Source organism: Bufo gargarizans, chromosome 1, assembly GCF_014858855.1.
Source record: "Bufo gargarizans isolate SCDJY-AF-19 chromosome 1, ASM1485885v1, whole genome shotgun sequence".
Classification (NCBI taxonomy): Eukaryota; Metazoa; Chordata; class Amphibia; order Anura; family Bufonidae; genus Bufo; species Bufo gargarizans.
In genome coordinates, this window is record NC_058080.1 from 37002688 (window position 1) to 37015851 (window position 13164).

General features: G+C 56.6%; 1 protein-coding gene across 2 annotated transcripts in view; it reads right to left on the bottom strand.

The window, feature by feature from the left end:
• The window catches only part of LOC122938959 (dynactin subunit 1), a 60252-nt gene that overhangs the window by 20481 nt on the left and 26607 nt on the right, over window positions 1-13164 (bottom strand). For both annotated transcript variants that reach the window (XM_044294862.1, XM_044294854.1), the window contains exons 5-7: window positions 3014-3205; window positions 2739-2936; window positions 2461-2665 (exon numbers count right to left, since the gene is read on the bottom strand). In XM_044294862.1, the coding sequence (XP_044150797.1) occupies window positions 2461-2665; window positions 2739-2936; window positions 3014-3205 (595 nt within the window). The remainder of the gene's footprint in view (window positions 1-2460; window positions 2666-2738; window positions 2937-3013; window positions 3206-13164) is intronic.

A 13164-nucleotide genomic window follows, 5' to 3' on the forward strand; every position in this document is an offset into this window, starting at 1 on the left:
CTGTACATTACTCCACCATGTCCTGATATACACCGCACCTCTGTACATTACTCCACCAGGTCCTGATATACACCGCACCTCTGTACATTACTCCACCAGGTCCTGATATACACCGCACCCCCTGTACATTACTCCACCACGTCCTGATATACACCGCACCCCCTGTACATTACTCCACCAGGTCCTGATATACACCGCACCCCCTGTACATTACTCCACCAGGTCCTGATATACACAGCACCCCCTGTACATTACTCCACCAGGTCCTGATATACACCGCACCCCCTGTACATTACTCCACCAGGTCCTGATATACACCGCACCCCCCTGTACATTACTCCACCACGACCTGATATAAACCGCACCCCCTGTACATTACTCCACCAGGTCCTGATATACACCGCACCCCTCTGTACATTACTCCACCACGACCTGATATAAACCGCACCCCCTGTACATTACTCCACCAGGTCCTGATATACACCGCACCTCTGTACATTACTCCACCATGACCTGATATACACCGCACCCCCTGTACATTACTCCACCACGTCCTGATATACACCGCACCCCCCGTACATTACTCCACCAGGTCCTGATATACACCGCACCCCCTGTACATTACTCCACCACGTCCTGATATACACCGCACCCCCCTGTACATTACTCCACCAGGTCCTGATATACACTGCACCCCCTGTACATTACTCCACCAGGTCCTGATATACACCGCACCCCCTGTACATTACTCCACCACGTCCTGATATACACCGCACCCCCTGTACATTACTCCACCACGTCCTGATATACACCGCACCCCCCTGTACATTACTCCACCAGGTCCTGATATACACCGCACCTCTGTACATTACTCCACCACGTCCTGATATACACCGCACCCCCTGTACATGACTCCACCACGTCCTGATATACACCGCACCCCCCTGTACATTACTCCACCAGGTCCTGATATACACCGCACCCCCTGTACATTACTCCACCACGTCCTGATATACACCGCACCCCCTGTACATGACTCCACCAGGTCCTGATATACACCGCACCTCTGTACATTACTCCACCACGTCCTGATATACACCGCACCCCCTGTACATTACTCCACCACGTCCTGATATACACCGCACCCCCTGTACATTACTCCACCACGTCCTGATATACACCGCACCCCCTGTACATTACTCCACCACGTCCTGATATACACCGCACCCCCCGTACATTACTCCACCACGTCCTGATATACACCGCACCCCCGTACATTACTCCACCACGTCCTGATATACACCGCACCCCCCGTACATTACTCCACCACGTCCTGATATACACAGCACCCCCCGTACATTACTCCACCATGTCCTGATATACACCGCACCCCCCGTACATTACTCCACCACGTCCTGATATACACCGCACCCCCCGTACATTACTCCACCACGTCCTGATATACACCGCACCCCTGTACATTACTCCACCACGTCCTGATATAAACTGCACCCCCTGTACATTACTCCACCAGGTCCTGATATACTCTGCACCCCCGGTACATTACTCCATGTCCTGATATACACCGCACCCCCTGTACATTACTCCACCACGTCCTGATATACACCGCACCCCCCTGTACATTACTCCACGTCCTGATATACACCGCACCCCCTGTACATTACTCCATGTCCTGATATACACCGCACCCCCTGTACATTACTCCACCAGGTCCTGATATACACCGCACCCCCCCTGTACATTACTCCACGTCCCTGATATACACCGCACCCCCTGTACATTACTCCACCCACGTCCTGATATACACCGCACCCCCCTGTACATTACTCCACGTCCTGATATACACCCGCACCCCCTGTACATTACTCCACCAGGTCCTGATATACACCGCACCCCCCTGTACATTACTCCACGTCCTGATATACACCGCACCCCCTGTACATTACTCCACCACGTCCTGATATACACCGCACCCCCCTGTACATTACTCCACGTCCTGATATACACCGCACCCCCCTGTACATTACTCCACGTCCTGATATACACCGCACCCACCTGTACATTACTCCACCATGTCCTGATATACACCGCACCCCCCTGTACATTACTCCACCACGTCCTGATATACACCGCACCCCCCTGTACATTACTCCACCACGTCCTGATATACACCGCACCCCCCTGTACATTACTCCCACGTCCTGATATACACCGCACCCCTGTACATTACTCCACCAGGTCCTGATATACACCGCACCCCCTGTACATTACTCCACCACGTCCTGATATACACCGCACCCCCTGTACATTACTCCACCAGGTCCTGATATACACCGCACCCCCTGTACATTACTCCATGTCCTGATATACACTGCACCCCCTGTACATTACTCCACCAGGTCCTGATATACACCACCCGTCACGCCCCCCCCGACATACCTTTCTCTTCTATCTCATGTTTTAGAATCTCTAGGTCCATGGTCAGCTCCTCCGCCTTCTCCTTTAAGGTCTCCACCTCCTGCTGTAAGGACTCTGCTCGCTCCTCCGCCATCTCCTTGTCCAGCGTGGCCATCTCTATAGCGTCGGCGGTGTCCGCCATCTCCTCCATGTAGCGCTCCTGAGCCTCCAGCGCTTCCTTGGCTTCCTGCATGGAAGACATAACTGGGTTACTACTCGGGCTCCCTTGCGGTGGCTCCTCCTCCTCGCGGGTCACCCACCTTCTTGGCCTCCTTGAGCTGGCGCTGGACGTCGGCCTGCTGCTCCTGCATCTTGCTCTTCCACTCTTGGAGCTGCTCCAACTGCAGCTTGGATTTCTCCAGCTCCTTCAGCTTGGTCTTGTCCTCGGCTCTCTTCATCTTCAGAGTCTCCAGCTTCTCCTCCAGATCTTTCACCTGGGCCCTCAGGTTCTCCTCCTCCTGCGGAGTCAGCACAGGAATAAGTCTGCGGTGCAAGTGACCCCTAGAACGGGAGAAGGGCCAATCTCTGTCCTTACCTTGGAGGGCCCCAGTGTGGGCAGCGGGGCCACTGGAGAGATCAGTGAGGGTGACGGGATGATGGGAGCCGCCAGTGGGGTCTGGGCTGGAGTGCTGGGCTCGCTGCTGCTGATCTCTCCGCATGATGCCGATGCAGATCCGGAGGCCCCGGCGGTGCCGCTGGATGCAGCAGAGCTGGACGGGCGGGTGGGCTGCAGGCAGGACAGACATCATTAATGGATACCAGTATACACACGGGCTGGTACGGAGTGCTGCGGTCCTCTCTACCGTCACACGGCACCACCGAGGACCCCCCCAGGGGGACGCATCCTGCAGATTATCTCTTCTCTGTTCAGACAGAAAGCAGAATTCTTTCCTCTGCTTCGGATGTGAACAGAGATCAGGGTCAGTACAGGGACATATGGCGGCAGAGGTTGCTGCTTATCCCTCACTGATCAGCGTGTCCGACATGGAGGACAGACGGACCCTCCGCTCTAACCGACGTCACCCACATTTTCAAGATCTCCGTTTGCTGTCAGTAACTATTAACTGAAATCCCCCGATCTAGTCCAGCTCAAAAACAATTGCTCTATTCAGTCACAGTAAGCAGAGATCTTGTAAAAGGTAAACCGGCACATTGCTGTCGATGAGTTTCTTGAATACAAAGAGGCGCAGGGGTGTGCACTGCACAAACAGATGTAGCAGAGCTGAATCCGTTTACCCATTTCTGTACTTCACGAGAAGACACCGATCCATGCCATAAGCTGCGCCAAATGCCAAACTCAGCTCTGCTACATGTGCATACTTCACACCCCTAAGGGCGCTGATGAAGGGTCTTCAGGTAAGGCTGGCAGGGCGTAGACAGAGCAGGACCGAGCCTGTATCGTCGCCCCGTGTAGCAGAGTGCCCTGCAGGACAGACGAGACGGCGCTGATGGTCAGAGGTGAGAAAGCAAGAAACAACCGCAGGCGTCAATACACACGCATTGGAGCGGCTGCAGAGTGCACGGCGCTGCACAGTCGTCACAGTGTAACAGCCACTGACATCAGGACCCCCCCACAATGCACACAGACACTGGTCGCTTGCGCTGCGGCTGCGCTCACCTTGGTGCGGCGGGTGGTGATCTGTGGAGAAGAGGCAGGAAGAGACAGACAGACAGGAGAAGCATCAGCGGCAGGCGGGAGAGAAGACAGCAAGACAGGGGTTAATAGAGCCAAACCTCTACATATAATACTCCAGTCACATCCAGAGCTGCAGTCACTATTCTGCTACTACATGGTGTCTTATAATCCAGTCGCATCCAGAGCTGCAGTCACTATTCTGCTATTACATTGTGTCTTATACTCCAGTCACATCCAGAGGTGCAGTCACTATTCTGCTATTACATCGTGTCTTATACTCCAATCACATCCAGAACTGCAGTCACTATTCTGCCATTACATCGTGTCTTATAATCCAGTCACATCCAGAGCTGCAGTCACTATTCTGCTATTACATCGTGTCTTATACTCCAGTCACATCCAGAGCTGCAGTCACTATTCTGCTACTATGTGTCTTATACTCCAGTCACATCCAGAGCTGAAGTCATCACTATTCTGCTATTACATCGTGTCTTATACTGCAGTCCCACCCAGGTAGGGGGGTGGTACAGGACAATCCCTTTAAAATGAACAAACACGTTTTACTGAATGCTTTCCCACTAGATGATGAACCCGCTCGGCTCTCCCTGCTCCACACACGTGAATGCAGCTCTGGGAGTGACTGGAGTGTAAGACATGAGGTGGCTGCAGATGTGGTAGTGACTGGGCATTATATGGAGACTTCTGCAGATAATCACATGCACAGGTTACATCATGGCACCAGACGGGGGCACATTTGGCATGCCAAGCATGGGCTGCACAGAGGCCTCTTTCACATGGAGTGCACACCCCCAGGACAATCTGTACAGGGGTCCCCAGACCTGAGAGGCAGAGCAGCAGGCCACGCCCCCAGGACAATCTGTACAGGGGTCTGAGACTGGGGGCCCCCAGACCTGAGAGGCAGAGCAGCAGGCCACGCCCCCAGGACAATCTGTACAGGGGTCTGAGACTGGGGGCCCCCAGACCTGAGAGGCAGAGCAGCAGGCCACACCCCCAGGACAATCTGTACAGGGGTCTGAGACTGGGGGTCCCCAGACCTGAGAGGCAGAGCAGCAGGCCACACCCCCAGGACAATCTGTACAGGGGTCTGAGACTGGGGGTCCCCAGACCTGAGAGAGAGGCAGAGCAGCAGGCCACGCCCCCAGGACAATCTGTACAGGGGTCTGAGACTGGGGGCCCCCAGACCTGAGAGGCAGAGCAGCAGGCCACACCCCCAGGACAATCTGTACAGGGGTCTGAGACTGGGGGCCCCCAGACCTGAGAGGCAGAGCAGCAGGCCACACCCCCAGGACAATCTGTACAGGGGTCTGAGACTGGGGGTCCCCAGACCTGAGAGGCAGAGCAGCAGGCCACGCCCCCAGGACAATCTGTACAGGGGTCTGAGACTGAGGGTCCCCAGACCTGAGAGAGAGGCAGAGCAGCAGGCCACGCCCCCAGGACAATCTGTACAGGGGTCTGAGCCTGGGGGTCCCCAGACCTGAGAGAGAGGCAGAGCAGCAGGCCACACCCCCAGGACAATCTGTACAGGGGTCTGAGACTGTACAGGGGTCTGAGTCCCAGACCTGAGAGAGAGGCAGAGCAGCAGGCCACGCCCCCTGCTGACACATTGTAACCAGCACAATGTATCAGGGCACCATGGGGGGGGGGGGGGGCTGCAACTTTCCAACTGAATGAGTTTCAATTCTACACCGCACCACTATCAAGATCTCCGACTGCTGTAAGTGAATGGAAACTTCCTAATTGACGTACAAACCCTGACTGAATACCTATCACAGCTGAAGGACTGCTACCGTCGCCTCCAGTCCGGACACCAGAGGAACTAATCTCTCTCCTGCGCTGATAGTTTGTTACAATGTATCAGAGCAAATTAAATGTGACACAATGCTACAAACCCTCAGCGCTGGGAAGAGTATTTCATGGTAAACATGAAAGATTTCATTCACTGTACACAGTTTGCAGCAGGCGGAGCCTCGTCCTTACTACCTGACCCTGGCTCCTTGTGGGGTGTAGAGCCCGGACATGGCGGCCACAGTGAGGTGCCTCGTCCTTACTACCTGACCCTGGCTCCTTGTGGGGTGTAGCCCCCGGGCATGGCGGCCACAGTGAGGTGCCTCGTCCTTACTACCTTACTCTGGCTCCTTGTGGGGTGCAGCCCCCGGGCATGGCGGCCACAGTGAGGTGCCTCGTCCTTACTACCTTACTCTGGCTGATTGTGGGGTGCAGCCCCCGGGCATGGCGGCCACAGTGAGGTGCCTCGTCCTTACTACCTTACTCTGGCTGATTGTGGGGTGCAGCCCCCGGACATGGCGGCCACAGTGAGGTGCCTCGTCCTTACTACCTTACTCTGGCTCCTTGTGGGGTGCAGCCCCCGGGCATGGCGGCCACAGTGAGGTGCCTCGTCCTTACTACCTGACCCTGGCTCCTTGTGGGGTGCAGCCCCCGGGCATGGCGGCCACAGTGAGGTGCCTCGTCCTTACTACCTGACCCTGGCTCCTTGAGGGGTGCAGCCCCCGGGCATGGCGGCCACAGTGAGGTGCCTCGTCCTTACTACCTGACCCTGGCTCCTTGTGGGGTGTAGAGCCCGGACATGGCGGCCACAGTGAGGTGCCTCGTCCTTACTACCTCACTCCGGCTGATTGTGGGGTGCAGCCCCCGGACATGGCGGCCACAATGAGGTGCCTCGTCCTTACTACCTTACTCCGGCTGATTGTGGGGTGCAGCCCCCAGACATGGTGCCTCGTCCTTACTACCTCACCCCGGCTCATTGTGGGTCGTCCTTACTACCTCACCCCGGCTCATTGTGGGGTGCAGCCGCCAGACATGGTGCCTCGTCCTTACTATCTCACTCCGGCTCATTGTGGGGTGCAGCCTCCAGACATGGTGCCTCGTCCTTACTACCTCACCCCGGCTCATTGTGGGGTGCAGCCCCCAGACATGGTGCCTCGTCCTTACTACCTCACTCCGGCTCATTGTGGGGTGCAGCCCCCAGACATGGTGCCTCGTCCTTACTACCTCACTCCGGCTCATTGTGGGGTGCAGCCCCCAGACATGGTGCCTCGTCCTTACTACCTCACCCCGGCTCATTGTGGGGTGCACCCCCCGGACATGGTGGCCACAGTGAGGTGCCTCGTCCTTACTACCTCACTCCAGCTCATTGTGGGGTGCAGCCCCCAGACATGGTGCCTCGTCTCTACTACCTTACTCCGGCTCATTGTGGGTCGTCCTTACTACCTCACCCCGGCTCATTGTGGGGTGCAGCCCCCAGACATGGTGCCTCGTCCTTACTACCTCACCCCGGCTCATTGTGGGTCGTCCTTACTACCTCACCCCGGCTCATTGTGGGGTGCAGCCGCCAGACATGGTGCCTCGTCCTTACTACCTCACCCCGGCTCATTGTGGGGTGCACCCCCCGGACATGGTGGCCACAGTGAGGTGCCTCGTCCTTACTACCTCACTCCAGCTCATTGTGGGGTGCAGCCCCCAGACATGGTGCCTCGTCCTTACTACCTCACTCCAGCTCATTGTGGGGTGCAGCCCCCAGACATGGTGCCTCGTCTCTACTACCTCACCCCGGCTCATTGTGGGGTGCACCCCCCAGACATGGTGCCTCGTCCTTACTACCTCACCCCGGCTCATTGTGGGGTGCAGCCCTCAGACATGGTGCCTCGTCCTTACTACCTCACTCCAGCTCATTGTGGGGTGTAGACCCTGGACATGGCAGCCACAGTGAGGCGCTTCGTCCTTACTACCTCACCCCGGCTCATTGTGGGGTGCGGCCCCTGGATATGGCACCTCATCCTTACTACCTCACCCTGGCTGATTGTGGGGTGCAGCCCCTGGACATGGCGCCTCGTCCTTACTACCTCACCCCGGCTCATTGTGGGGTGCAGCCCCTGGACATGGCGCCTCGTCCTTACTACATCACTCCGGCTCACTGTGGGGTGCAGCCCCTGGACATGGCGCCTCGTCCTTACTACCTCGCCTGGGCTCATTGTAGGGTGCAGCCCGTGGACATGGCGCCTCATCCTTACTACCTCACCCCGGATCATTGTGGGGTGCAGCCCCTGGACATGGCGCCTCGTCCTTACTACCTCTCCCCGGCTCATTGTGGGGTGCAGCCCCTGGACATGGCGCCTCGTCCTTACTACCTCACCCCGGCTCATTGTGGGGTGCAGACCCTGGACATGGCACCTCGTCCTTACTACCTCTCCCCGGCTCATTGTGGGGTGCAGCCCCTGGACATGGCGCCTCGTCCTTACTACCTAACCCCGGCTCATTGTGGGGTGCAGCCCCTGGACATGGCGCCTCGTCCTTACTACCTCACCCCGGCTCATTGTGGGGTGCAGCCCCTGGACATGGCGCCTCGTCCTTACTACCTGACCCCGGCTCATTGTGGGGTGCAGCCCCTGGACACGGCGGCCACAATGAGGCGCCTCGTCCTTACTACCTCGCCTGGGCTCATTGTGGGGTGCATGGCGGCCTCCCACCTGAGATGCATGCAGACGGCCGCTGCGGAGGAGATGCCCCCGGCCCGTCGTCTTCTGTGCTGATTCTAAGAGATATCGGACCCTGGGAAAGCTGAGTGACCCCAATGTGCGGCTTCCCTGATACCTAGCTGCCCAATTAACAAATAATAGTAACTAGGCACCTCTGCCAACCAGGACTCTAGAAAATCTGGGTGGCAATCCCCATACTCCAGCTCTGCTCATCACCCAGCTTTCCCAGGAGCAGAGCAGACAGAAGAGGACGCCTCAAGGACGCCCAGTGAGGGAGCAGGACACGAGCAGTGCCCAAGGTCTGCGGCTCCACTAGACGGGCACTGGCTGTAAACATGGCTGCCCCCAGCACGGAGGCCTCAGTGACACATCATGCAACACGGGTACAGCGGGCACAAGACAGGGGCAGTGAGGGGAGCGGGTACCTTCCTGGTCGTCGGCGCCTGCTTCATGGTCACACAAGGGCAAGGTGAGGAATAAAGAGAAGAAGGAGAAGAGTTAGGACAAGAAATCAGCGGCCGCAGCTGCCACACAGTCCCTGCAAATGGCTGCAGCGCTCCTCTACGGAGAGGGATCCATCAGCGGAGATCCTGCCAGTCCATGCCACCGCTGCCCCCTCCTCCGGGGATGCTGCAGCACCGCGTCCTCTGTGCAACCACCGCCCCGGGCACAGATTACATCACCAGCGCTCGCCGCTCCCGGGAAGACCTTCTGTACAGCTCAATGGCTCCGATGCTTCCGAGCGGAGGGGAGGGTGAGGAGGCGAGACACAAAGGAGGAGCCGCCGTAACCTAGCAACCCAGCAGCATCAGCCCGTCAGCGGCCTGACAACCCATCACTGGACCACTTGTGTGCCTGGCGTCTCGTGGGGGTTAACCCTGGCAATGCCGGGCCGCTCCACCAGCCAAGAGAGCAGCGGCGCCAGGCACTATTCATACCCCAACAAATACAAATAGGTGAATAATGGGCGATACAGGGGCGACTGCCCAAAACTACAACCCTCCATACATTTCTACAGGGCGCTGCTTGCTACCCGGCACCCTGCGCAGGCGCTGCTTGCTACCCGGCACCCTGCGCAGGCGCTGCTTGCTACCCGGCACCCTGCGCAGGCGCTGCTTGCTACCCGGCACCCTGCGCAGGCGCTGCTTGCTACCCGGCACCCTGCGCAGGCGCTGCTTGCTACCCGGCACCCTGCGCAGGCGCTGCTTGCTACCCGGCACCCTGCGCAGGCGCTGCTTGCTACCTGGCAGATGTGCACCGGACTCAACGGTCACTTTGGGCCCCTGTCTGAAGCACAAGGGTTAACCCCTCTCCCCATCTTCTACAGCCGGAATTGTAAGGGTTAAGCCAATGCACCGAGGAGCGTGAAGAAGATGATTTGCAAAGAAAGGAGCTCAGAAATTCCTCTAATCCCAGCCGGGGCCAAGAAGCCCATTTAAAGGGACAGTAACGCAGGTTACAACAGTGCAGGGGGGCTAGGAGGAGACCGGTTGGTAGCAGTCACATATAGAGGGGTCGTCATTATGGGGGCAGGGATGTGTCAGTATGATAACAGGGAGGAATAGCTTATATACACCCGCCCTATAGTCACCCTGAGGAGGCTGATAACAGGGAGGAATAGCTTATATACACCCGCCCTATAGTCACCCTGAGGAGGCTGATAGCAGGGAACAATAGCTTATATACACCCGCCCTATAGTCACCCTGAGGAGGCCGATAACAGGGAGGAATAGCTTATATACACCCGCCGTATAGTCACCCTGAGGAGGCCGATAACAGGGAACAATAGCTTATATACACCCGCCCTATAGTCACCCTGAGGAGGCCGATAACAGGGAGGAATAGCTTATATACACCTGCCCTATAGTCACCCTGAGGAGGCCGATAACAGGGAACAATAGCTTATATACACCCGCCCTATAGTCACCCTGTGGAGGCCGATAACAGGGAACAATAGCTTATATACACCCGCCCTATAGTCACCCTGAGGAGGCTGATAGCAGGGAACAATAGCTTATATACACCCGCCCTATAGTCACCCTGTGGAGGCCGATAACAGGGAACAATAGCTTATATACACCCGCCCTATAGTCGCCCTGAGGAGGCCGATAACAGGGAACAATAGCTTATATACACCCCCGCCCTATAGTCACCCTGAGGAGGCCGATAACAGGGAGGAATAGCTTATATACACCCGCCCTATAGTCACTCTGAGGAGGCCGATAGCAGGGAACAATAGCTTATATACACCCCCGCCCTATAGTCACCCTGAGGAGGCCGATAGCAGGGAACAATAGCTTATATACCCCCGCCCTATAGTCACCCTGAGGAGGCCGATAGCAGGGAACAATAGCTTATATACACCCGCCCTATAGTCACCCTGAGGAGGCCGATAACAGAACAGCAGAGCGCACACCGGCCCAGCACATGGAGGAGACAGATGGTGGCTGAGCGATACTCTAAGAAGATTAGAGAGCAGCATCTGCCCCCGGGAGTGCAAGGGTTAATGCCGTCACACCTCACGGGATTAGTGGCAGATGAGGGAGCAGATGGGAGTGATGGTCCCCCATCCCCTGTGGGGGTTATAATCCAGGAGCACCAGGAGAGCGCCATCTCTGCCAGGACCAACAGCAAGAGGAACGTGTGAGACGCAGCGGGCGGCACAGGGGTGAGCAACGGCATTTACCAGGGGGCAGAGGCGGGCATATTTACTGTGCCGACTGGTGAAGAACAGAGTCACGCCCCAGTGTATGGCGGTATAGGGTGGGCACTACATGGTAGAGAGATACCTGGCACCACTCTGTGCCTATATAACACATCTCTTCACTGCATGGCATTATTACATGGGCACAGTGTGGCAGCATTATACAGCCAGGGTAAGACAGTATAAGGACACAGATATTAGGTCTCTCTCTAACCAGGCACTAACAGCTGGGCACCGCGCAGCAGCCCTACCCGGGCACCGCGACACACATATTACATCTCTTATTTACACTGTTTCTCCTAATGGGGCCCCGCAGATCTTTATTTGGCCCCGGTATGCACAGGGCCAGGTGTAGCGGGGGGGGGGGGGGGGGGGGGGGGATCTTCTGTGCCATTATACCCCCCACTAATTAAAGAAACAAACTAGCAATCTCAGCGCTGCGCTCATCCAGTGGGGGGGAGGCGGCTGCGAGGACTCCAGACAAGGCGCTCCTGTCCCCACTACTACATCTGTGGTGGGACTACAACTCCCAGAATGCCCTGACAACTGCAGAGAGGCACTAACAACAGCTGAAGACTTCTAGAACTGATAGGAAGAAGAGCTGGAGGGTCGTTACAATGTGTCACTGCTCCCCCCACTTCTGTCTGAACACAGCAGCTGAGCTTTGGTGCAGTGTGTTGGGGCAGAAGTCTCAGTGCAGATGTAACACAATATTCCCGGGGAGATCACTGCTCCTGGAGATGAGCTCATCCATCCCAACAGTCACCCGGGGCGAGCGCAGCCGCCATCAACCAGGAGCCCGGGGGACCATCTGTAACTGGATCCGGGGCCCCGGGACACCACCACTATATACTGTCATAGACACTAATGGCTAAAAAGGATCTCAGCAGCACAGAGGATTTCAGGAGAGGAGTGTGCTGATCTTGTGGAGGTCACAGGATGAGAGTTACATAGTAGAAGGAGCAGGGTCCTCCCAGCAGCACAGAGCATTTCAGCAGAGGAGTGTGCTGATCTAGTGGGAGGTCACAGGCTGAGAGTTACATAGTGGAAGGAGCAGGGTCCCATAGCAGCACAGAGGATTTCAGGAGGGGAGTGTGCTGATCTTGTGGAGGTCACAGGATGAGTTACATAGTGGAAGGAGCAGGGTCCTCCCAGCAGCACAGAGGATTTCAGGAGAGGAGTGTGCCGATCTTGTGGAGGTCACAGGCTGAGTTACATAGTGGAAGGAGCAGGGTCCTCCCAGCAGCACAGAGGATTTCAGGAGAGGAGTGTGCTGATCTTGTGGAGGTCACAGGCTGAGTTACATAGTGGAAGGAGCAGGGTCCTCCCAGCAGCACAGAGGATTTCAGGAGAGGAGTGTGCTGATCTTGTGGAGGTCACAGGACGAGTTACATAGTGGAAGGAGTAGGGTCCTCCCAGCAGCACAGAGGATTTCAGGAGAGGAGTGTGCTGATCTTGTGGGAGGTCACAGGCTGAGAGTTACATAGTGGAAGGAGCAGGGTCCTCCCAGCAGCACAGAGGATTTCAGGAGAGGAGTGTGCTGATCTTGTGGAGGTCACAGGACGAGTTACATAGTGGAAGGAGTAGGGTCCTCCCAGCAGCACAGAGGATTTCAGGAGAGGAGTGTGCTGATCTTGTGGGAGGTCACAGGCTGAGAGTTACATAGTGGAAGGAGTAGGGTCCTCCCAGCAGCACAGAGGATTTCAGGAGAGGAGTGTGCTGATCTTGTGGGAGGTCACAGGCTGAGAGTTACATAGTGGAAGGAGCAGGGTCCCACAGCAGCACAAATGATTTCAGGAGAAGAATGTGCTGATGTAGTGGGAGGTCACAGG